At 44.6% G+C, this 25,382-nt stretch overlaps 1 protein-coding gene across 1 annotated transcript in view; it reads left to right on the forward strand.

Moving 5' to 3' along the window:
* Positions 1-781: 781 nt before the first annotated feature.
* ATP6V0A4 (ATPase, H+ transporting, lysosomal V0 subunit a4) overlaps positions 782-25,382 on the forward strand; it is a 26,319-nt gene continuing 1,718 nt past the window's right edge. The window contains exons 1-19 of the mRNA XM_010005816.1: positions 782-898; positions 1,390-1,468; positions 2,311-2,405; positions 3,454-3,579; positions 3,997-4,091; positions 6,038-6,164; positions 6,681-6,763; positions 11,063-11,156; positions 12,595-12,807; positions 13,227-13,377; positions 13,956-14,095; positions 14,411-14,568; positions 15,026-15,119; positions 16,847-16,965; positions 17,934-18,150; positions 19,480-19,587; positions 22,131-22,262; positions 23,239-23,356; positions 25,316-25,382. Coding sequence (XP_010004118.1) covers positions 782-898; positions 1,390-1,468; positions 2,311-2,405; positions 3,454-3,579; positions 3,997-4,091; positions 6,038-6,164; positions 6,681-6,763; positions 11,063-11,156; positions 12,595-12,807; positions 13,227-13,377; positions 13,956-14,095; positions 14,411-14,568; positions 15,026-15,119; positions 16,847-16,965; positions 17,934-18,150; positions 19,480-19,587; positions 22,131-22,262; positions 23,239-23,356; positions 25,316-25,382 — 2,333 coding nt within the window. The remainder of the gene's footprint in view (positions 899-1,389; positions 1,469-2,310; positions 2,406-3,453; positions 3,580-3,996; positions 4,092-6,037; positions 6,165-6,680; positions 6,764-11,062; positions 11,157-12,594; positions 12,808-13,226; positions 13,378-13,955; positions 14,096-14,410; positions 14,569-15,025; positions 15,120-16,846; positions 16,966-17,933; positions 18,151-19,479; positions 19,588-22,130; positions 22,263-23,238; positions 23,357-25,315) is intronic.

Consider the following 25,382-nt stretch of genomic DNA (forward strand, 5'->3'; position numbering starts at 1 on the left):
ACAAAGGGGGGGTTTTTGCTATTTATAAAATGTAGGCTTGCTACAAAATTAAATGCAAGCAAGAATTGTATCTACATGCATGTTTTTCTCTGGATAATAATAACTACTCTGTGCATGCAAATCGGTTAATTTTGGTAGCTTGTATATTTGGGTTACTTAAAGTAAGTAATAAGCACATAAGCAAAAGGAACTTCTAAGAAATGCACTATGTCTTATGTATCTCATCTTGAAAAGAGTCTTTTATGAAAAGGCTTTTTAAATCTTAAAGTTTGTTTTAATTAAAATAAAACAGCCCTCTTCTCTCCATCCCTACATGATGTACTCTAGATGTGTTTGCAGTGTTGTGCTCACACTGCTAAAACCCAGCCAGGCTCCACCCCTCTGACTGCAAGGTGAAATTCATTATTGTTCTTCTATGTCTTGTAGAAGACAGAGATAATTGAGTCCTTCGCAGGCTCAGCATCCAAAATCCAAATCAAAAGCCTGAGTGGAGGAACCTGACACACCTTTGGGCTAGCAGAGGACAGGGCAGGGTATTTGCCCGTCATTTGTCCTGGAGGCCCAGGGGCTTCCCTTTCTCCCCGCATCAGCATCCATCACTGCTAGTGGGATCTCTAGGCCACGGATAAGCCCTTTGGAAGGAGACGATGGGCAGCGCTGGGTTGGCTCCCAGCACCTTGGCTCAGCGATCCCGGTGTTCCCACAGTGCCCCGTGCGCGAGGAAGCCCGCGCCTGCCGCCAAGGCCCCGGGGGACGCGCTGCTGGGAGGAGGGCAGGCAGCATGGCCTCGGTCTTCAGGAGCGAGGAGATGAGCCTGATGCAGCTGTTCCTGCAGGTGGAAGCTGCGTACTGCTGCGTGGCCGAGCTGGGGGAGCTGGGCCTGGCCCAGTTCCGAGACGTGAGTAGTGCCACGGCCGCGCGCTGAGCAGCGGGAGCTGTGCCCGGGACTGGGCTCGTCCTTCCCTCAGAGCCCCTGGGGAAGGGGCACCTGCAGGGTGGTCCCAAAGCCCAGGGACAAAGCAGGACCTGCCCAAAGCTGAGCTGAGAGCCAGCCGCCGTGCTGAGGGCCCAACCTGCTCCTGAGTCCCCACGCTCTGTGTGCTCCATGGACGATCCTGGGATGATTCCCCCCACTGCCAGAAATGAGAGGGTCTCCCCATGAGGACCTGTCCATGACTCCTGCTGTCACAGCAAGGCTGGGGGGAGACGACCCTGGGAAGGCTGCAATATCCTTGGCCCTAAGGAAACCCACGGCCATGCCCTGTCTCTAGGAGTCTCTAAGATGCAGTGGTGTTGGCTGCCTGCACCAAAGATATTCATTCTGTGCTGATGTTACAAAGAAGCACAGCAGCTCAAGCTCCAGGCTTTTTTTTCCCCTCCTGTTTTTAGCTGAATGTGAATGTGAACAGCTTCCAGAGAAAGTTTGTGAATGAAGTGAGAAGGTGTGAATCCTTGGAGAGAATCCTGCGTAAGTAAATCCTTGTCAAATGCAATCGGCTTTCTGCCAACTGCTGGTGTGGGATTTATTTCTTTGTTAAGTGTTCTCACACTGCAGAACAGAATTAGTGGCAAAATGGTGACATTTTCATCTGAGCCCCTGGAAATGTTTTGCATGCGTCAGCTAATTACCACTTCACCCCATGTGGGCAATAAATTGTTGCCTCTGTTTTGAAAACTGAACTGAAAGGAGGTTAACTAGCTTATATAAAATCACAAGATATATCTAGGGCTGGGCAGGAGGCTAATCCAGATGACCAGACTCTTACACCAGCATGCCAGCCATTGTCTTACGCTTCTTGTGGCCAAGTGCTTCAGCCTAGGGACTCCATAAACCCATAAAATCTGAGCAACAGAGCTTGTGGTGCCTGCTTTCCTATGGATGAGTGTCCTGTGAGCTCTGCGCTTCCCCCACCAGGACACTGGTACCCACCATAGCCACTGTGGCAAGGACACCACTTGTCATTGCTAGGGCAGAGGAGCAAAGCCTGAGATTGCTGTGTGTGTTATTCACTGCCCCAGACAACGAGGTGTTGTGCCAGCTATTTGTGCCAGGGCTGCCCTGGGCAAGGGGGTGAGTGTGGCCAAAACAATTTCAGGAGAAACAGTGTCCTCACTGAGAAAGGAGGCTGCTGGGTGTCCAACTCCTGATAGTTGTGTATATACACAGTGATGATGGCCCTTGTATATCACTGTCCTATGTCACACCTCCATGTGGTGCCTCAGTCCTGACAAGGCTTTTAGCAACAGGTGGTACCCAGGGTGATGCAGCAGAGATGACTGTATCAAGACTACTGTGTCCTTTCCTTGCAGGTTTTCTGGAAAATGAGATGGAAGACAATGTTGAGATAGTGAAACTAGAAAAATACCCAGAGACACCCCTGCCTCGGGAAATGATTGACATGGAGGTACAGAATTTGGAGAGGGCCAAGGAGACAGAGAAGCGGATGTGCACCAGGATGTCTGTGTAATGTGCTCAATAGAACCCTCCCCTGTGAGGAAGAACCTGGTCACTGAGGCTGGCTTAGCTCTCCCTACCTGTGGAGGTGCTCCCTGAGTCACTGTCTCAGCAGTTAAGGCTGGTCTTACTGCATGTTCCTAAAGGAGCTCAGTCTTTTTACCATCCCTTGTGAAATACCCCTCTGATCCCACATATTAATGGAAAGGTGTCACTGTCACAGAATGCCCTCACCATCCTGTAGGAGAGAACAAGAAGGGGTTTCATGATTAACCAGGAGAGCTGATGTTAGAACCAGCTTCACTGAATAAAAAACTCTAGGGCTGTCTGTCCTGATGGGAATATGGTTGTGATACAGTTAATACTAGGATCCAACACAAATATTTGTGACTTGCTTTTGAATGTTCAAGAAATGTTTTATTCTAGCCCAGCTGGAAGCTAAGTTTACCAGTGGGTTAATTTTTAAATGCTGCACATGTAGGTGACCAGGAAGAAAAATCATGCTTTCTAAGGTCTTCAGCTTAATGAGCAAGGTGGTTGCCTGGAGTGTTCCTGTACCCACATTCTTACCTAATTTTTGGCCTATAGCTAATTAACCTAAGCTAATGGCCCTATTGTAGGCTGCTTTTGTAGTCCCTAGACCAACAGCCAGTCCACCTGGGATCTGAGATGTCCTGCAGGGAACCACAGAACTGCCAAGACAGACTGAGACATCTACACCAGGCACCCACTTACCTGCCTGAGCTTCAATCAGGGGAATCAGAACTCTAACACCAGAAGATGATAAAGTACCCACTAGGGAATGTGGTAATGGGAAAATAAGGCATTGGCATTGATTAATTATCATCCCAGAAATTCTGTGTTTATTGACTTGCTCATCGAGTATTTCTACATTCCCCTTGAAAAAAAAAATCTACTGGTTAAGATTTGGTATCAGCTTGGTAAAGGGCCGTTGGTCTGCTTCAGAGTTTTTCTGGATGTGCTTGGACCCTAAACAGACAGTGCTGGAGAAACTTGAAGCTGAGCTGCTGGAAGCAAACCAAAACCTGCAAACACTGAAGCAAAACTTCCTCGAGCTGACAGAACTCAAACATCTGCTGAAGAAAACACAGGACTTCTTTGAGGTAAGAGGCCTCTTTGCTCTTCCAACAGAGATGTGGACATTTCCTAAAAATACTGACATGCTCACTTGGTGTGTTTTGCTGTTAATGATTTTTAATCAAAACCCAGTGATTTTCACCACAAGCCAGTGAGATAAGTTTGCAAAAGCACCTCAGTCACTTTGGAGCCTGCACTGTTCTGTGAGTCAGTGGGTCTCAATAACTTGTTTCCCAGCTCTCTTTGAAAATGTTATTTATACTTTTCAGTTGCTAAGATATAACTTACCTTTTTTTTCCCCCCTCAACTTTTGGTTTAAATCTCTTTGGAAATCTACCTGGGCGGGGGGAGGGGGTGGGGGCACAGTAACGTCAGGAGAAAAATATGAAAATAGTTTTCAAACTAGCAATACTGAATAGTTTTTTTAAACTAATGTTTTCCAGGCAGAAACCAACCTGCCAGATGATTTCTTCAGTGAAGACACATCTGGACTGCTGGAGCTGAGAACCACTCCTGCTGCTGCGGATGCCAATCTGGGGTGTGTATTTGGGATGGCCTCCAGCTTAGCTAGGCTTCCCACCTGCACTGCACTGCTGTGACACTGGGACACTTCCTTCAGTTTCTTAGCAGAGGTTGTTCACCAGCCTCTTCAGCATAGTTGTTTAATGAAGATAAAAGAGTGATTGTCCTGTGAACTTATCAAAACTATGGTCAGGTTATGGGTCAGTGGGACAAATGGACTTCTACTTTCAGGCCAACAATTCCAGTGAGCCTGCAATAGATATTGACTGAAAATTGTTATCCTATGGCATCTCACCTCTGGCTCCTGGACTCTGGCTACCAGCCTGGTCCTCAGGGATGGATGTCTAACCACAGCAAAAATCTATGGGATTGCTTGCATTGGGCTTTGTCTGAAGTAGGAAATGGCACTGAGGGTCCACCATGAGTATTGCTGACAGTAATTTGGTGGACAGCATAGACACACACAGCTTTCCCTTGCATTTAAATCAGCTAAGTGTGGTGAAACTCACTGATGATGTTCTTTCAGGCTGGTGTTTTTAGCTGCTCATGCCAGTATTTCTGAAGTCCTGTTCAACTCTTTTGAGCAAAGCATATGCCTGTAGAGGGCTTGCCATGTAGGTGTATACCAGGATGTCATGCTGCACTTCAAAGGAGCAGTCTGGTGCATTCTGGGAAAAGGAAAACAGGAGAGAGTAAAGATAAACCACTGCTCCAAAACTGCCACCTCCTACCTCTGTTGTTCAGGTACTCTCCGTTCATGTGGCTTTAAGCATCTCTCCATTCCTCCATTTCTAGCCAGAATTGTCACTTATGCTTTTTTTGTTGATCTGGGTAGGACTTACAATGTTTTAAAGAAAGAATAATACGATAAAGTCAGTGTGAGATAAGAGTCTGGCTTGAGCACAGAAGTCTTACCTAGAAGTGCCTACAGCAGCAGCAGAACCATGGCTATCACAGACTAGAAAATTAGAGATTGTAAAATCATGTGTGTTACAGGTCCTAAAAGAAAAGGTCCTTTTATAACCTGATGACCTGACTATTGGATGAGGGAAAGGCTGTGGATATTGTCTATCTGGACCTCCAAAAAGCATCTGACACAGTTCCCCATAGAACTCTCATAAAAAAACTGGCTGCTCGTGGCCTGGATGAGCACACGATCTGTTGGATCAAGCACTGGCTGGACAGTTGGGCCCAAAGACTGGTGGTCAATGGTGTCAAATCCAGCTGGGGCCAGTCACAAGTGGTGTTCCTCAGGGCTCAGTGTTGGGACCATTTCTGTTTAACATCTTTATTGATGATCTTGGTAAGGGCATAGAGTGTATCATCAGTAAGTTTGCAGATGACACCAAGCTGGTGGGAGTGTTGATCTGCATGAGGATAGGGCGGCTCTACAGAGACACTTGGATAGATTAGATCCTTGGGCTAATGTCAATGGTCTGGGCTTCAACAAGGCCAAGTGCCAGGTCCTGCACTTGGGTCATAATAACCCCATGCAAAACTACAGGCCTGGGGAAGTGTGGCTGGAAAGTGTCTGGCAGAAAAGGACCTGGGGGTTCTAACTGACAAGCAGCTGAATATGAGCCATCAGTCTCTACAACTACCTGAAAGGTCATTGTAGAGAGGTTGGTGTTGGTCTCTTCACAGGTAGAGACAGAACAAGAGGGAATGGCTTCAAGCTGCAACAGGGTATGTTTAGACTGGACATTAGGAAAACAATTTTCACAGGAAGAGTGGTCAGACACTGGAATAGGCTGCCCTGGGAGGTGGTTGAGTCACCATCCCTGGACGTGTTTAAGAGTTGTTTGGATGTAGTGTTGGTGGATGTGGTTTAGGAGAAAAGTTTGTAGAGTAGGAATGATGGTTGGACTCAGTGATCCCAAGGGTCTTTTCCAACCTGAATAGTTCTATGATTCTATTACTTAGAACAGGCTTTTAATGAATTTGTTTGTTAACTCTGTGCAGATTCATAGCAGGGGTAATAAGGAGGGAAAGGATGATACCCTTTGAGCGTTTACTGTGGCGAGCCTGCAGAGGAAACATCTACCTGAGGTACACTGAAATGGACACCCCCCTGGAGGACCCTGTGACGGTAGGTACTAACCTGTCTCGCTAGGGCTGGGTGCCTGAAGGCAGCCTGTAGAAGAAAGGTGGAAAGCTTGAGTATGGGAGAAGCTTTTTTGACATTGCTTTCCCTTTTTGCCATTATTGTAGTGGCATTTTTTGTCCTGTCTGGTTATGGTCCATGTGAGTCTTAGCAGAGTGGCTGTGTTACATGGACTGTGGCTGTCCTCACCTGGGGCTGGCCACAGAAGGTTGATTCCCTGTAGTGTCTCTGGGGTGATGCCTGTGCCCCATTGGACCTCCTGTCCCTTACTCCTTTGCTCCACATTGCTCCTTCCCCCATAACCCAGAGCTGCCGGCCATGCCTGGCCACTGAAGCAGCATCTAGGGAAAACGTTGCTGCTGGGAAACTGAGGCTGGGGGAAAAGAACAACCCATTGAAGAGGCTGCTAGAAAAAAAAAAACACAACACCTAAAAATCACATTTTCTGCATTGGACGCTTTCCCTCTGGGTGCTTTAAATTCTGTTTGAATTGCATTGCAGAGAGAAGAGGTGAAGAAGAACGTGTTCATTATCTTCTATCAAGGAGAGCAGCTCAAACAAAAAATCAAGAAGATTTGTGATGGGTAAGGTAGGCTAGTGGGCAAGCTACAGTGACTCCCACAGAGTTTTTTTACCTGTCAGACTGGGCTGGCTGAATTTGGAGCTGGAGATTAGACTCTGCACCCTGACTGTCAATTCTACCACTCAGCTCCCTTCCACTCCTCAGCTCTTGTGCTCCTAATAATGAAAGATATCCCTCACCTTGGAGCTTGGAAATTGAGGTCTTAAATTTTCCACAGTGACTTAAAGACCTTGGGAGCTTCAGCTGCTAGGATTTTAACTTGACATGCCTTAGAGGGGACTGTTTTTTCAGAAATATTCCATGTTTTTCAAAAAAATCAGGGACCCTAACAGGCTTACAACTTGGGCACTGGGAACATGGTAAACCCTGACCTTCTCTCAAGCTTTCCTGCATTTCAGTGTAGAAAGATGATGCTGTAGTTTATTTAGCCCCTTCCCAAGGCCTTTGAGCAATATCTGTGTAATCAGAGCCCAGAAGAGAAATTAAAGCTTCATACAACCTCACTTGTTTCCACCCTGTTAAGCATCTTGAAAAGATAATTCAGGATGAGTATTTTGTTACTCTTTCATAACGCAGATGACCGACGGGCTTTGTTGCAGCATAAATTAGATTTGACAGGGGGAACTGTCTGCTGTCACCCAATCCATTTCAAGTATAGCCCCTTGGCCAAGTAGGGCCAGCCAAAAGCTCCCGTAGGCTGCAGAAGGTCACAGGGAGGGGATGAGCAATTGCTCTTACCCAACATGTGCACTCGGGGCAGGTCTTTCCTTATATCCTGCCATTAATCAGAATAAGAGCAGGAAGGTCAGTTCATCCAGCTGGGATAACTGACTTCAGTCCCATGAAGTGATAGACCCCTGGGGACTATTAACAATTCCTGCACTAGAAATGGAGCCCTCCAAGATGCCTTCTATAGGCAGTAAAGAGAAATGCTCATCCTGAGAGCAATTCAGCTTTCCTGAAATGGGCATGTCTCTCTATAAAGAAGCCAAGAGGACACAGAAAGCTGGAGGAAGACCTGAGTCTCAGTCACTCCTTTCTGATTCTGAATCTTAGACATGGAGGGAGCTTTGCCATCCCCACTGTGCAGATCAGTCTGCAGCTGGTGGTGGTCCCTGAGCTTTCGGCGAATCTTGTTCTCTTTCTGGATTACAATTTCCTACTAATGTTCCATTTTTTGGCTGCTTTTTAGATGCTCTTCAGCCTTTTTCTCTCCTGCACTTATGAGCAGTTGCTGGTGGTGAACACTTCCCATTGCATTTGCCCCTGTGCCGATGGTTTTGCAAGTTCCCAGACCCTGCATTTAGAACTGGCTGGAGCTGCCCCCAGTGTGCAGCAGGAGCTTCATTTTGGAGGATTTTTAGCTTTATTTTATTTTTTTTACCCTGCAGCGTTTTAAATTCCCTGCAATCAAAAGCCCAATATTTATTTATTTTTCCCAGATGAGAGTAAAAGAACAGGCAATCTGATGTCTGTCAGCATTTTTGTTATTGATTGAAAGCAGAATATTCCAAACAGGAAGCAAGATGATCAGCAGTGGGGTGCAGCCTGGAGAGTGGGACCAGACATCACTGGAAGTGTGAGCAGCTCCCTACAGGGTGGCTCATGATGTGCAAAGTTGTTATGAGCTGGTGGCACATGTATGGGGCATGTGGTGGTGGGTTTATAGCAAGGAACTTAGGCTGGTTTCTCCCAGCCTCTTGTAACTGAAGGAAAACACACACCTACCTATGTCGAATTCACAGATGTCCTCTGCTTTGCTGGCGCTGTTTTTTGTTCATTGCCAGCTAATCAAGCTCCATTTGGAATTGTCCTGTATATCTTGTCTTCCTCCCTTTCAATTTTTTTTGCTTGCTGATATGCACATATATATGGATGTTTTTCTGAGGAGCAGTTTTAAAAATGTATTTATCCCGTTACTTGCCTTTTGTGCTCGGTGGGCCACCAGCCATCCCTGGTACACAGGTCAAGACATTTTGGTCCAGTCCATCTTTAGGCAGGATTAACTACCTCAAGCAGATGGCAGTGTCATTCCAGCCCCAGCAGAATATTTCAGCTTAGCACTAAATCATCATTCATGGCAAGTAAATATTCTGCAAAAATCCTGGGACTGGTATAAGCCAGTCTCCTGCAAGGCAGCCTAAGATTTGTTTGCAGAGCAGCATGCCTCAGGTTACGCTTGTAGTCCCTGCTTGACTCTAATTGTTACCATTAGTCTGCCAATTTCATGAGCATTAAGTCCATGCACAAATTTATTACTGAAAGGTGTAGAGGGAGTAGAGAGGAGGAAAATGCAAGAATTTTTCTTTTCCTCCTTTTCTTGCGGCTGCCTCAGTGCTAATGTGAATACTAAAATGGGTTTATCGATGTAAGGATTCCCTGCTGAATTCTCCTGGAGCTTTCAGAGATGTTTGTGCCATTAGGGCAAAGCTGATACTCAGTATGCAAAATGGCTGTTAAAAGATCAAAGCAGCACTGCTGCAGTAACATTGTTGGAAATGGGGGAACTGTGCAGCATGGAGGAATAAGCTTTCAAGTGTGATTAAAAATCCTTATTAAAGGTGAACTGGGAGCTGTGAAGAATAAGAAGATGGAAACAATTAGGTAGGGTGAATAACCTTTGGAAATGAATAGCGGGTGTTGAGCGAGGAGAGATTCAATTCTGGAAAGGGAAGTTAAGCTGAAGAGCACGTGCTGTCACACAGCTCTGGGCTGATCTCTGGGAAACTGCTGCGTGTTTTGTTCCGTTTGCAACAGTCCTTGCTTGTGCATGTGCTGGAACTGACTTTGGAGAGCAGGTGGTGATATAGTCTGTGCTCAGACAAAGCCAGAAAATGATGCTTATCTGTACAGAGTGTGCATGTTTTTGTCTCTTAAACAGGGACAGACCCTTATGACACTGTTACAGCTTCTTCTAATTCCTCTCACGTGCAGACAGGCAGCCTTCCAGCAGCCCTAACTCGTTGTAACTCCAGTGCAGGACGGTGGGAGGGTGTTGCCTTGGCGGGGGGGGGTCAACGCACAGATCTCCACTCTGTAAACAGGAGCGATCTCTTCCTGCAGACCTGTTGGGGCAATACTGAAGGATGACATTTATAATGCCCTTGGAGTGGCAGGGCTGGTGCAACCACTAGATATCACTGAACAAACTGAATAGGAAAAAATTGAGAGGTCTCAGCTCTTTTAGTTATTGCAGTATCTCAGCTCAGTTAATGCTTGTAGGCACAGAACCTTGCAGCTTGTGATCTGCAAGGTCCCAGTGGGAGCTCCTTGTGGCTGCTCTTCATTCAGCAATACACTCTGGGGCTGGTTTTGCAGATAGGACAGGTAGCTGTACACTTTTCAGAGAGACATGCAACTTACTTACCTCTAATTGATTGTGTTGGGCTGATATGGTTGCTTTACAACACCACAGTAGAGAAGGTCATGTTGTAGAGATGAAGCAGCACGTAACACCTGCATGGAGATAAGACCTTCACTCATATATTAGAAGCCCACACTAGTCTTTATTATACCACCTTAAACAAACAGGCTGAATGTCCCAAATAAGCTTGGGGATAAGCTTATAAAAACATTTGTACCGGACTGGCCACATGTAAGCTAATAAAAGAGATACCACTCTCAGGTATTAAAAAAACTTCACCCACCCTTCCCTGCTCCCAAGCCGCCTAGCCAAACAGATGGACCAGAAGCCAAGAGGTGGCTGCATGGTCATCCTTCCTTTGTTTTATCCTGGAAATACCGTTTGGGTTTATTCGGTGGGTTTTTTTACAGAGTCATTTACTTACACAGCCTGCACACACAAAGGGTGTTTGCTTGCTGTGCAGCAGTAGCTCAGCCGCTGCCTGTCTCCAGTGGCTGCGAGAGGGTAGTGCAGGGCCAGGGCCAGGGATTTTTCCAGCCTCAGTGCAAGAGGGCCATCTGTTGGCTGCCGTGTTTGCGGGGCTGCCTTTGCCAGGGGGGGATGTTTGTGGCTCTTTGTAGCTCAAGCGGCTTCCCCAGACGTTAGGAGGGCATCCGCAGTGCACTGCTGCTGAGCGCTGTATGATAGCGGGCACTTGTAGTGCCTGAGGCAGGGAGGGAGCTAGAACAGAGGAAGGGGTCCTTTTTTCATGAAGACATAAATGTGCCTTTTCAGACCTCTCCGGGAAACAAGGCACAACGTTATAGTACTTAAAAAAGTATCCTGCCAGGTGAGGGTTAAAGTTCAGTTTCCTCACCTTTGAGCTGAGAAGAGGCTAGAGAAAGAAAAAGTCAATCAAATAAATTGTGTTTCTTACTTCTCTCTTCCTGAGACTAGATTTCGTGCCACAGTTTATCCCTGCCCAGAGTCTGCCGCCGAGCGCCGAGAAATGCTTGATGAAGTCAACACAAGGATTGAAGATTTAAACACAGTAAGTGGCAGCAGCTTTCCTGGGCTTGCACATGGGACCTACACAGACATTTGTCCTGTCTGAAGCCCTGTAGCCGCAGGCAGATCCCAGACTTGTTTTGGGAGTGGGCTGTGCAGAGCTGGCTGGGGGCTGGAGATGAAGCCACCAGCTCTGCAGCAGCTCCCCTGCCTGTTGCAGATGCCAGTGGCTGTGCTCTGCTCTGCCTTTTTACACACCCAAGGAGCTGACGGAGGACAGCCACCCATGTGAGGTGCTCAAAGACTACTTGCTGCTGTTGGCTGTTCAGAGGTCAGAGGCTTAGGTCATAGATATGGAGCTATGGTCTGGGATCTAAGGTGATCAGCGAGCTGCATGTATCATAACCAAATTGTACATTATACAGGCTGTCCAAAATGGTTTCATCTAGCACTTACAGCACGATTTCCCTTAGCAGCTCACAAAGTTGTTCAATCACAGGTGTAGTACAACTATACAAGGCTCAGAGAGGACTCTAAAGATTTGTTTTTTAAAAAAAATTTAAATTATGTTTACTTTACTGAGGAAATTCATCTTGGGATACTTGCCACACAAGCAATAGAAAGCTGAGACTGCTGTTTTAGAAGTACAAGCAGACCTTTGTATTGACACAGATGACAGTAAGTGGGTCTCAAGGCAGGAGGGAATTGTACATCCACATACTGTATCCGGACTTCATGCCTTTTGGAGGGACTTCTGCCTGTGGCCTTTGAATTGACACATGACAGTCAGTGGGTACTGAGGCAGGAGGGAAAAGACACCCTGTTTGCCTGAGATGGCCCATCTGGCAGTTGATATCCTGCTGTCACCCCCTCTGTGGATGCCTGTGATTGCCAAGACTTCACACAGGTCTTCTTCCAAACTGTTGCTCCTGAGCATTGTAAGCAGCTAGGCTTCCTCAGTACTTATAGTCCACAGAGGTTGTCTTCCTAGCATATTCTCTCCATTGCTTATTTACACACTAACACTGTGGTGATCACAGGATACGTGGAGGTCCCACCAGGGCTGTAACTTGTAGCTCTAGCAGGGAAGGCACATTCATGCATATGATGTGCCCCAAGTTTGTGGCACAGAGCTGCCTACAGGAGATGGCAGGGTGGGAGCACATAGTGAGATGTGGTCAGTGTGTAAGCAACTGGTTAAGGAGTCAATTCAACCACTCAGTAATTCCTGGTGGTCTTCTATACACTTACAGAGGCTCAGGATCATGCAGGGAGAGTCCTTAGAGAACAACATTGTGAACCTGGTGTCAAGTGCTCCCATGTCCAGAACTGCACACACTGCCCTCCACGTTACCCTACACATTCCTAGGAATTGTTTGCTTTCTTCAACCCTCTCCCACCTGCCCTCCCCAAATAACTGCTGAGCAGATCACACCACCTGTGTCTTCCTATCTAAAGTGCTACCTGTGCTCTGCTTGCAGGTGATAACCCAAACCGAGTCCTACCGCCAGCGACTGCTGCATGAGGCGGCAGGCAAGCTGTGGTCCTGGGGGATCAAGGTCAGGAAAATCAAGGCCATCTACCATATCCTGAATTGCTGTAACATCGACGTCACCCAGCAGTGCGTCATTGCAGAGATCTGGTTCCCAGTGGCTGATGCTGGCAGGATAAAAAGAGCCCTCCATCAGGGAATGGTAAGAGACCAACATTTTGGGTCCCTGAAGCTCTCCCCAGAACAGCATTGTTTAGATTTTGAGCATATGTTCAGACTTCTGTCTGTTGCCATAATGCTGGGCTTCTTTTTCTGGTTTAATTAAAGTTGAGGTTGTCGCATGATCACTTGGCCTTGGGGAGTTTAAGGTCAGCATTAAATCTTAGCAGGTTTGTGATCGACCCACTAGAGTCAGCAGTGCTGACAGTTTTCCCTGAACAAATCAATAGCACAGAAATTGGAAAAATCTGAATATTAGGAAAAGGGTTGAGACACTACATTCTTGAGCCCAAATGTCATGTTGCTGCCTCTGCACTTTGGGACGCAGACCTGGGTGCTGTGGGACAAATGAATTTCTGCTAGGCAGCCTGACTGTGTCTGTCCTTGTCACTGGGTTTGCAGGAGCGCAGCGGCTCTGCTATCGCCCCTATCCTGACCGCTGTGCATACCAGGATGGCACCACCCACCTTCAACAGGACCAACAAGTTCACAGCTGGATTTCAGAACATTGTGGATGCGTACGGTGTGGGCAACTACAGGGAGATGAATCCAGGTGAGAAACATTCCGTTCTCTGCACCTGGTTTGCTAGAGCCAAAGTGAACCCCTTGAGCTCCACCATCCTAAAACGTGCAGTCATTGGTGACTGAGAAATGAGAACAATATTTACTGCTAGTAAAAATGTGTACTGTTTGGTACATAGGCATGGAATTTCTCAGGCCAAGAATTTGGCTGTTGGTCTTCAATGATTGATTGTGACAGGAATAATGAACTACACAAATAAGGATGCAGAACAAATGATGAGGTAGCAGCACTGAGGAAAAGACCTAAGCTCACAAGGCAAATATAAATTGACTTACGAAGTAAAAAAAAAAAAAAAAAGTGAATAGGACCTGAGAAAAGTGTGAAACACTGGTAGAGAATCCCAAGGACACCACTGAGAATGAAGAGAAATCTAGAGTCTTTCTGGTGGTAAAGCTACTTCTGCACTAAATCTGATTGCCTTTTGAGTAGGGGAGGGATTGTAGAGGCCTTTAAAGTAGCAACGGTGGGAAATGGTCTGGTGGGGTGGATCTCTGCTGAGGTCTTTTGAACTAGGAGGAGCTGAGCTGCTTATCCTTTCCTTCCTGCAGCTCCATACACTATCATTACCTTCCCTTTCTTGTTTGCGGTGATGTTTGGGGATTGTGGCCATGGCGCTGTCATGCTGGGCTTTGCACTCTGGATGGTCTTTAATGAGAAGAGCCTTCTTGCCCAGAAAAGCACTAATGAGGTGAGTAGCAGGGAGCTGGGGCACCCTATCAGCATAGGAAAAGACTCATCACCCCCATTTGATGAAGGGTCATCCAGCCTCCCAAAGGATAAGTGAAGATTACAGATCCTTCAAAGATGCTCGTGAGGGAGAGACTTAGCAAGTAATTCTGTCTTTTCTACATGGAGATCTGGATGGGCCCAAGGACCTGGAGTTTCCTATGAATAATTATATATGCATAGATTAGTACAGTCATGTCTCCTGTTGGGTGAGGCCCACTGTGTTTTATGGGACAACAGGGACTTTAGTCACTGGCACTGCTTTCTTCCCCCACAGATCTGGAACACCTTTTTCAGTGGGCGCTACCTGATCCTGCTCATGGGCATATTCTCCATGTACACTGGCTTCATCTACAATGACTGCTTCTCCAAATCATTCAACATCTTTGGTTCTTCCTGGCATATCATGCCCATGTTTAAAAATAACACTTGGAAGTAAGTGATGAAATGTGGGAAACAAGTGAAAACACATCAAATGGAGCACATAGGCTTTGAAAGAAAGACACAGTGACTGCCTGTGTGGGGAAGGGAAGAACTCCCTGCTGTGGCTGCAGTCATGAATGAATCAGAGGTTTTGTCTGACACACATACAGACAAACTCACTATTGAAATGGAAATGTAGAGTCCCCAGGAACACCTATTTGTTCAGACACTGATATACATAAAAATCTGCAGGTGTCAGGGACTGATGCATAAAGAATTATCTTTGTGATGGAGACTGTCTTTGTGTAGGACCCATTTGTACAAACACACACATGCACATAAGCCCAGGATAACTGTTCACAAAAGGGCTGGGGTTGGTGTGGCACCCCTCAGCACATCTCACTCAAATGAACTGTAGGCTTCTATGGTGACATTAGGCTGTAAAGGTAATTTCCCTATTCTCTTGTAGTAAGGATGTGCTTCTAGACAACATGGTGCTGCAGCTGGATCCAGCAGTCCCAGGAGTCTACTCTGGAAATCCATATCCATTTGGAATAGATCCGGTAATTAAATTAAATTAAATTGCTCTAAGATCATTTGTATTTCGATCCTGTTTCTACATATCAGGTACATCAGCAGCTCCCCACTCTCTCTCCTGAAGCTGTGCTCTTCATTTCTTGCACTTTGCCTGTTTGTTATATACACGTGATGCTTTTCTTTAGCAATCAAGGGTATGTATTGCTGACAGTTCTGCACAGGCAGCAGCAAAATGGCAAGGAGGATGGAATGTCAACTTTTCCAGAGAGTGGTCTTGTGCAGCAGCCTCTGCTCTGTCACCAGGTTGCTGGACTCATTTTCCTTACTGGAGTACTTAACCTATACCAGAGCTACCTCACAAGTTTGAAGGCAAAAAGTTCTGATTTCTGCACAGTCTATTTATTATATGAAGTGTGAAGTAAATGCCAGTATTTATCCACATTTTCTTCTGCATGTCCTGTTCTCCTTTCCTTGCAGTTCTGTCTTTACCATGTGTTGAATTCTAGCTTTCCCGTTTCAATCTTCATATTAGCCAATTAGCCACCGTTCTGCTGGGTGTGACCTCATTTCAGTTGGTCACACAAAGAAATACTGGCTTACCCTGGTTTGCAGGGAGGTTGTCCATGTAGTAAGTTTTTCATAAACCCAACTCTGAAGCTCTTTCCAGGACATAGGCAGTCCAGTTCAGGAAGTGATGACACAGGAAGCTGAATTTTCTGTACATTGCCCTGACACATCCCTGATTTAGGTTAATCCAGGTTGGCTCCTCTTCCATCCTGGCTGTTGCTTTCTTGGGAGGCTAGGAGGGAGGAACGGCTGAAAAGGTGCTGCCAGGGAAGGGGTGGGCTGGAAAGCACCAAACCTCACATGGACCTCTCTATGGAAATGATCCCTGTCATCTGCCTGGAAGGATGGTTCACTTTTTATATTTTGCAAGTCCTAGCAGAACGGCTGAGGTGCATCTTGGAGAAGAATCACCCTGATCTGAGGAGGCTAGGTAGTCTGTTCCGTTGCCATAGAAGAGACAAAGGCACATATGCTAATGTTTTGCCTTCCAAATAAACCTGTCTTTCCTCCTTTCTGTGCAGGTGCTGTCTGAAAGAGGTATCTTTGGGGTCAGAAGATTCTGAGGTCTAGGAAATTTTAGAAGGAAGAAGAAGGAACCCCAGAGCTCTGTAACATAAAAAAAAAGCAGGACTGAGAAGAGACATTTGGTTACTGTCCTAACACAACTGAAAAGTTAGCACTGAGAGGCAGGTAGTAATCTGATCTCCATGGCCAAAGAGCTGGAATGAGCTGGTTGTTTTGTTCAAACAAAAAGTCTGAACATGCTGTGCTATCTGTAATTCTCTGGTGAATGTGGAACAAATTTCCGTAGCAGCAGGCAGGATTTTCTCATTTCTTTCCACCTTTGCTATATGAGATAACTCAGCCGAGGGGCGACACTGAAATGATGGAGGTTCTGCTGCTAGCCTTTGCATCAGTTTCTGGAGAACAGTCGAAGTCCTACAGAATTTTAAATCTGTTTTTTCCTCTGTTAAATGCGGATAATGCTTTATACCTTTTAGATGAGAAGTTTAGCAGAATGAAAAGTATTGTAAGGAACATCTAGATTTCTGTTGCTTATTTTCTTCTGACTAGAACTGGTAGAAGCAAATTGATGGCACTAAAGCAACAACTTCCACAAATCTGTTTGTGAGCAAACACTTGAAAATCTTGTCGTTCTGTCTCTTTTTGTTCCTTTTCCCCAAAGATCTGGAATATTGCATCGAACAAGCTGACTTTCTTGAACTCCTACAAAATGAAGATGTCTGTTATCATAGGGATTGTGCACATGATTTTTGGGGTGATACTCAGTCTCTTCAACCACATGTAAGTTTGTTTCACCAAGCCCATCACTGCAGCAGACACGTTTTTAGTCTCTAAGATGGTGTCCTTCATTCAGAGAAAGCCTCATCTCTTGGCCAGATTACTTAAATTTTGCCCTTTCCCCAGTGCTAGTAGAAATGCATTGTCGTACACTGACTGACTCACACCATTGTTGGTACAAAGTGCTGAGTCCAAAGGCCAAAGGACAGCTGTCACATTGCAAATGCTCCCTTGGATAGATTCTCTTTTTTGCTTTCTCTCTTATATTCTTGATTCTGCAGAAATACTAACGTATACTAAATAATAAAGATATAACACCTCCCAGAATTGGTAACGTTTGTCTTGAAAGACAGAATCTTTTGGCCTAACAAAGCACAATGAAATCTTGCTCAGTGTATGTGTGTGTCCTTCTCCTGACTTAGTGGGCCTTTGATCAGGATCTGTGGGTGTGGATGTCTATACTTCTGCCTCTGTATTTTGGAAAAAAATAAGAAACAATGATAGAGTGGAAGGCCTTACACTGCTGTCTTGAGGGAGTCTCCAAAACTGGAAGCTGGGTAATGACCTTCAAGGATGGAAAGTGTTTGCAGATGATAGAGAGGAGGACTGCCCCTACAGAATTTATTCTATACCTGGTTCTGACCCTCCTCAGTATTAAATGCCAAACTTTGTAGATTAGCAATTTTTTAAAAAGATTTCGCTTTGATTTCAATATATTAATCTTTTGAGGTGCTGAGATACCAGTGGGTCAAGTATGAAAACCTGAAGAGAATCAATATGACAGAGCTTTTGTATTTAATTAATGGCTTTCATTTATAAGGACTGCAATTACAGACTTCTCTCTTGTCTAGTGATAGCTGTATGTTATTTATGGTATTTTCCACAGCCTAAATGGTGTACAGTATTGCCATGCCTGGCAACCTTGTATTAATACCCACTGTATTAATTGTAGTTATCGTTCCTGATTCCAGATACTTCAAGAAATACATCAACATTATCCTTCAGTTCATTCCAGAAATGATTTTCATTGTCTCTCTGTTTGGCTATCTGGTCTTCATGATTATTTTCAAATGGTGTCATTTTGATGTCCACTCATCCCAGAGTGCACCAAGCATCCTTATCCACTTCATCAATATGTTTCTGTTCAATTATAGTGACACTTCAAATGCTCCATTATATAAGCACCAGGTATGGATCAAACAGCTTGAATACATAGTAGCTGGTTTTGGATTCGCGGTGGGTGTTGTGGAAAGTGGGCATAAAGGTGGGGAATTGGCTTGAGAGCTCGATCACAAGTACCAGTCACATCAGAGAAGTCTGTTCTTCTGGTGTTTGTCTTGGCCTTGTAGACAGGTAGGACAGAGAAGCTATCAGTGATGCTGAGGAAACCTCATTCTTAGTGTCATCTTTACAAGAATGAAAACGCCATTTTAAAGTACTTTTTGGGGGGAAGAAAATGGTAATAAGGACAATTAGAGATGTGAAGCTGGGTATTGCAGGTGTGCTGTCCTGGAGTCTTGGCATGGTGCTAGAGACAAACGAAGCCTCTCCCTTCCTTGATGATTTCTTGTTTCTTCTTTTGAAAACTTGAAAACTTCATGTATTCAGCTACAGGAAGTAGCTACAGGATTTTCCAGCTGCTTTTTGTCAGAAATACCTCATTTTTTAAAGTGAAATAATTGCTGTTAATTGCTGATGGGGAGAAAAACGTAATTTTCCCAGCCTTCAAAAAGTCATTAGACAACATTTTGCTTTGTAACAACCAAAAGCCTTCGCAACGTGGTAAATTTATTCTCATATTCCTATTCCCCTACCCCACTATTAACTCTCTGTACCATCTACCTGAGTAGTCTGAATGCAAAGATTGTACCAGAACAACCATGAGATGATCAGATATCTGAGCCAGCTTTAAAAAAAAAATGTAAAAGTTGTAGTTTGGGGTTTTCTTTGTTTGTTTTAATTTGTTTTGCTGTTCTTAAAGTATAAACAGTTATGTTAAGACAACAATAGGGTTGGCATGATGCAACAGAACACCTTATATTCTGGGGCCAATGTGTTATCAAACCTAAGCTATGGGAATTCAATTGCCTCCTGGAATTGCAAATGTAGAGCAAATTCTGAGTTTGCTGCTTTCCAGGAAAAGACTTAAATGACTTGGCTCTTTTTGCAACACTTCTATTTTGATCAAAAACTAACTGCCTCACCCAGTGGTTGGGACATTCACCTGGGACACTGGAGAGCCAGGTTCAAGTCTGTAACATCGGGGTTTGGCAAATTAAACCTTTCCAACATGAAAGCTTTTAGTCTCCAAGTCTCCAACAATTTCTAGCTGGCAGGGCTTTCTGGAGCCTTAAGAAGTACACATTTATTTTCATGTCCTTACAGGCAGAGGGAACTAAACCAATATAGGGAGTATATCTGTTTTCTTAAAGAAAATACTATTTTATAGAATCAGGTTTTTAACAATAAAGACTAAAGAAAATAATTTGTTGCTCTTCTTGTTGTTTTGTCTTTTAGAAAGAAGTGCAGAGTTTTTTGGTCATATTTGCTCTGATTGCTGTTCCCTGGATGCTCCTAATTAAACCTTTCATTCTCCGAGCCAACCACCAGAAAGCACAGCGCATGGTAAAGGATATAATAGAATCATAGAATGGTTTGGGTTGGAAGGGACCTTAAAGATCATCTTGTTCTAACCTCTCTGCCATGGTCAGGGACACCTCCCACTAGACCAGCTTGCTCAAAGCCTCCATTCAATCTGGCCTTGAACACTTCCAGGGAGGGGTATCCACAATCTCCCTGGACAACCTGTTCCAGTGTCTCACCACCCTCATAGTAAATAATTTCTTTCTAATGTCTAACTTAAATCTCCCCTCTTCCAGTTTGAAATCATCCCTCCTCTTTCTATCACTACATGCTCTTGCAAAAAGTCCCTCCCCAGCTTTCCTGTAGGCCCCTTTCAGGTACTAGAAGGCCACTCTAAGGTCTCCCTGGAGACTTCTCTCCTCCAGGCTGAACAACTCCAACTCTCTCAGTCTGTCTTTACAGGAGAGGTAGGCAGGCCTCTGATCATCTTTGTGTCCCTTCTCTAGAATTGCTCCAGCAGCTCCATTTCCTTTGAATATTGGGGGCCCAGAATTGGATGCAATACCCTAGGTGTGGTCTCATGATCAGAGTAGAGAGGGAGAATCAGCTACCTCGACCTGCTGGCCATGTTTTTTGATTCAGCTCAGGATCCAGTTGGCTTTCTGGGCTGTGAGTACACATTGGTGGCTCATGTTGAGCTTTTCAGCAGCAAACACCCCCAAGTCCCTCTCAAGGCTGCTCTCAGTCCACATGAATCAGGCAAGGGAAGTTCAATACAGCAAAGGCAATATTGAGGAGACAGACACCCTAAGAATATCTGCAGTGATCTAATTCTGCCTTTCTCTGATCTTAGAGCTTCTATGGTGATTTCGAACTGCTTTACTGTATGTGCACTGAGACCCAGTGTATGAACATTTGGCTGAGCCATCTAAATGGGAAGCAAGTAGCTTTGCTCACAAGGCCATACTCTATTTGTTGGTAGAGGAGTCAGGCTGCACTGAGTTCTTTCAAGTATCATATCTGAAACCAGAGAAAATTTAGAAAGACTGAAGTGCTGGTAAATCCAGGAAGAGAGCAAAGACCTCAGTTTCCTGACCACAGCCACAGCTAATCACTGGTTGGCTGCTCTGTAGGACCAGGGCACCTGTGATACTCCTGGCCTTTGAGAGATCAACACTGCTTGGAGGGAAAGCTTGATTTAAAAGCTGTTGTCTGTTTTCTAGCAGTACTTTTTTCCCTAAGTGATTGCCTTCACATTAACAGAGCCCTCCTTCCCTTGGGCTCTGCGGTTTGCCCAGCTCTTCAGCATGTAACTGCAGCAGCTGCAGTTTCCCAGTTGTTCATTAATTCTCTCATTTATTTTGCTAACAGGACTTTATTTGTCTGACAGGATTTACTTCTTTTTATAGTTGGAGTTAGTGCCTGGAGTACCTTTTATAGGGCACAGATGTTTCCATTTGAAGACAGAAATGCTGGTTGTGCTTCTTGACCTTTTCCAACCCAGCCACTTCTGACCTATACCTGAAGGCCAGGTCCCTGGGAGACCTCTGCAACATTGCCTCTGCACTGTAATTTCTTATTTTGTCATTCTTCTGGGATCTAGATGAAAGCTTGACATGGCTGACTCCATCTCCTGCTTTTGTGCTAGTAACATCTGACAGCATTTCCCCACCTCCTATTATGCCCCTATGTTGCTCTTCCTAATTTTCATACGCTAGCTGTCTGATCACATATTACATTTACCCAGATTTATATGTTTCAATAAAGTCTGTTTTCTACACTGAAATGCAGGTAAAGCAAAGATCAAGTGGGTGTGACAACAATTACTACTGCAATAGGAGACAATAGGTCATCATAAGACCTCACCCATGAAACCTGCTGGAAGCTAGAAAGAGGGACAGGGCAGAACCTGACAGAAGCCATGAGGTCCTTACTTGGTTATGCTGCATAATAGGACTGTATAACCATACAGTGTAGGGCTATTGTGATGCTGTGCTGTCATTTCTGGAGTAAGGCTCAGATCAGATTGTTCAGGCCTCTAGAAAAAACTGTAAAGAAATGACTACAGAGAGAAGATGGCTTGTTATGACAATTTAAAATGAATAGAGATCTGAATTGCATTTCCGTCTATATCCCAGGAACCGTGTGACCTTCATTAAGTCACCTGATACTTTCAGGCTCCATTTCTCTTTCAATTTATGCTAATTACTTTGATTTGCACCCATCTAATTGAGAACATCAGCTTTAATGTGCCTCAGTTTTCTCATTTACCAAAAATGATGGATCTTCTCATGGTGGGTATAAAGGGTGCATTGTGAGGGTAGGAACTAGCTCCAAATTAGTTGGAATCACTGGAAAATGCTCTAGGATGGAAAATATTTGAGTATTATTAGCCATTTGGTAGGGGTACTCTGTTTCTTTGATCCGTGGTGACTATTGTTGAAATTGTCTTTATGTTCATTATATAGTCGTTTATATATTACCCATCAAGAGGTTATTGATGGAGTTCTGTGTCATAATCTGCTTCATTTTGGCATAAACCTGTAGCATTACACAAAAGACCTATTACATTTTCTTTCTGAAAGATTCAGTCTCAAGCCATCTCAGGAAACCCTGGAGGTGACAATGATGTAGATGTCCCAGAGACCAATCACTCCAAGAAAGCTTCCCAGGGAGAACACAGTGGTGGCCATGGAGGACATGAGGATGAAGAAGAGGTAAGAAAATGTGGGCAGAAGATTATTCAAGCAGACACAATTGTAGAAGATACGAACAAAGTCAAGCAGAAGGCTTTTGCAGAGTTGCCAGCCCTTCTGTTTAACATGATACCAAGATACACTGTTGCAACAGTTGGTGTTTCCAAACAGAATAAGCTTTGAATTTTCATATCACAAATTCCTCTAATTTCTTCCTTTAGTTTTGCATGGTGCAGGCAGGCTTTCTTGCAAGCCTCAAACTTCCTGGTGAAGGCAGGCATTCTGAAAAACCCCAAGCTTTTGTTTTCCTGGTGGCAGCTTTTTCACTTTCGCATTGCACCCAGAGAAGGTCGAGCCTTTCCCAGGAATCAGGGAGTTTTACTTCCTCTAAACTGCAAGGGAACATTTAGAACTTCGATAGCCTGCAGCACTGGCTAGGGAGAAAAGTCTTCCCTTGGCAGATACTGCTAAGGGCTTCTGCAGTATGCAGCAACACCATTAAAAAAGTGACAGAAGTGTTTGTAGTAGTTTGGAGTACCAACAGTACTGAGTGGGGACATGCATGGCTCTCCTCAGTCACAGAGAATCTTTAGTCTTAGAAAATATGCTTATTCAGTGATATCTCTCCAAATGACTAAGCTAACAGGCAGATAATCTGAAAAGCCCTATTTTATATAAGAATTTCTGTCTCTATAAGAAATCACAAAAATTGGATTGACATCTAAAGATTTGAAATTTTAAGACTGGAACATGAGCTTGTTTCTGAATATTTGCATTTTACTGGAATTCTCTTTCTCTGAGGAGAATGTATGGGAAGATCATACAGAGCTGACACTTTTTGGAGTGCTCCCTTTACCTGGGAAATACCTTTGTGTTGCTCAGGTCATAGCAAGGGAGAGGGAGGAGTAGGAAGAGCCTTTGGTGGAGTATTGCTCTGTTAACTAGGAAGCCCTGAACTAAGAATTAATAAGAAGTGTTTGGTTTTATGTTGTTTCAGTTCAATTTTGGAGATACATTTGTCCACCAAGCTATCCATACCATTGAGTACTGCCTTGGCTGCATCTCCAACACAGCATCTTACTTGCGGCTCTGGGCACTGAGCTTGGCTCATGCACGTGAGTGATTGACTACATGGTGGTTACCTTGCCAGCAGCTCCATGCCAATCCCTGCTTCTGATGTTGTCTGGCTATTTCTGCAAATTTCTCTGTGAAATCATAGTTGTCCTTGTGGATGTTTGTGTCTCAGAATGTTTTGCTTCAGGTCAGATCGATCCAAGTGTTTCGTGGTGACCACCTCAGTTTGTAGTGGTGATCCCTGGCAGCTGGGTATCAGGCAGCTCCTGACTGCATCTATGGCTCAGCCCCTTTTCCCATGCTGCTCTGTAGCCACCTGTCTGGAGTAGTCCTCATGGTGTGTGGCATGGGGGGAGGTGCAGACCAAATGGGTAGTCTAGTCCATAGAGGTAAAGGCAGTGTGGGAACCATAGATTCGTTTCCCAAGAGGCACTTGCTATAGCCTTAGGGTATGCATGTGAATATCAATATGGCTTGAAACAGTTATTTGGCTTTGGTTCAACAAACTAGAGTGAAAAGCTTTCATTCAAAAACTCGTGGAATTTGTCATTTGCACTGGGATTTTTCCAAGCAACATTTAGTGAAACCTCACATGCCATGAGAAATACATAGCATTTTGATGTTTTTTGTCTTTATTTAAGTTAAAAACAAAGGCTCAAATGCTAGAAATTGCCTCAGGCTGGGATATCAGATTTTCAATAACCCAAATTTTTCTGAAGTGGTTTAAATGAATATGACTGGCTCTGGCTAGGAGTTGCACCTGCTGTAAAGAATTGAGCACATAAAAAAATGAAAACAAAAGGGGGGGAAAGCCATGGATTGACAGGGGGGAGCTGGATTTCTTTGGCACAGACATGAGGTAAGTAGGGTTTAAGTGGAAGCTAATACATTGTAGCTTTACATGGAGTAGAGATATCTAGATAAAATAAACCAACTAAAATGCTAAGCACATTAGCTAAGCACAGTTCTGTGTGTTATGTCAGAATTCTGCCTGGAAAACCACCATGTTAATTTCAAACTGGTATTGACAGGAGTATTTTCCTGAGGGCAGCAGTTGCAGGAGAACCATTGCATCTGTTACCTAAAGTAACAGGTCCTTGAATCTGAATATGAGTCCAGGACTGATGACTGGCAAAATGGACAGCTGAAATGGTGGCTGGAGCATCTGAATGGGGAAGAGCTGATCTGAGTTCTTGCTTTGCCTGTGTCACAAGAGGAAAATTGCTCTATCCTGAATCTATCTTGTCTGACTGGGATAGTTAAGTTAGGACTATGTTATTAAGCTGACAGAACATGTCAGAAATACCAGGGTTGTGAACTTTGATATAAACCTGTGCAGGAAAAAAAATCTTTAAGAGCATGCAAGTAATCTAAACATTAATATACCCTGCCTTAGGTGGGACCAACAAGTTGTGGTTTTGTTGTTTGTTTGTTTCCCTCCCTATCACATCTTTTCCATGATGATCTAAGAGAAGTGGTTTGGAGAACAAATGGGAATCACATCTCCTGTGGGTTTTGGCTAGCATCAATCAGTCCAACTTGTAACCTAATTTACACATGTATTGACTATGTCAATCAATGATGTTCACTGGGATCTAGCAGCAGGCAGTCCTAACATTCCATGCTGCCTATCTGTCCTTTTAAAGAGGTGCAAATTAAACTGATGACTCTATCATGCCAGGGTAACAGCAGTCTTTCTAGTGTACTTGCATGGACTTGTGATGCAAAGGCAAGCCAAAACAGCACCATCAGCTTCCATCACAGGGAAGAGAAGCAATGGAAAACAATCTGCATCCACTTCCCTTCCCCAGTCATCATAGAGAGGCAGGGTGGCCATACATGGTTACCATCATGTACATTTTAGTGTCATGTGCATCATTGCTGCCTTGTATATTTTATCCTAGGCTAACTCATCTAACTGGGAAAAATGGGTAAGACTGCACCCTCTGTCTGTCTACACCTACTGCTCAGCTCAGTTTTCCCTTGATTTCCTTTTGCAGAATTGTCAGAGGTCCTTTGGACCATGGTGATGCACAACGGGTTCAGCACCAGCAGCTGGGCAGGCCT

This window comes from Chaetura pelagica, unplaced genomic scaffold (assembly GCF_000747805.2).
Source record: "Chaetura pelagica isolate M959 unplaced genomic scaffold, ChaPel_1.0 scaffold79, whole genome shotgun sequence".
Taxonomy (NCBI): Eukaryota; Metazoa; Chordata; class Aves; order Apodiformes; family Apodidae; genus Chaetura; species Chaetura pelagica.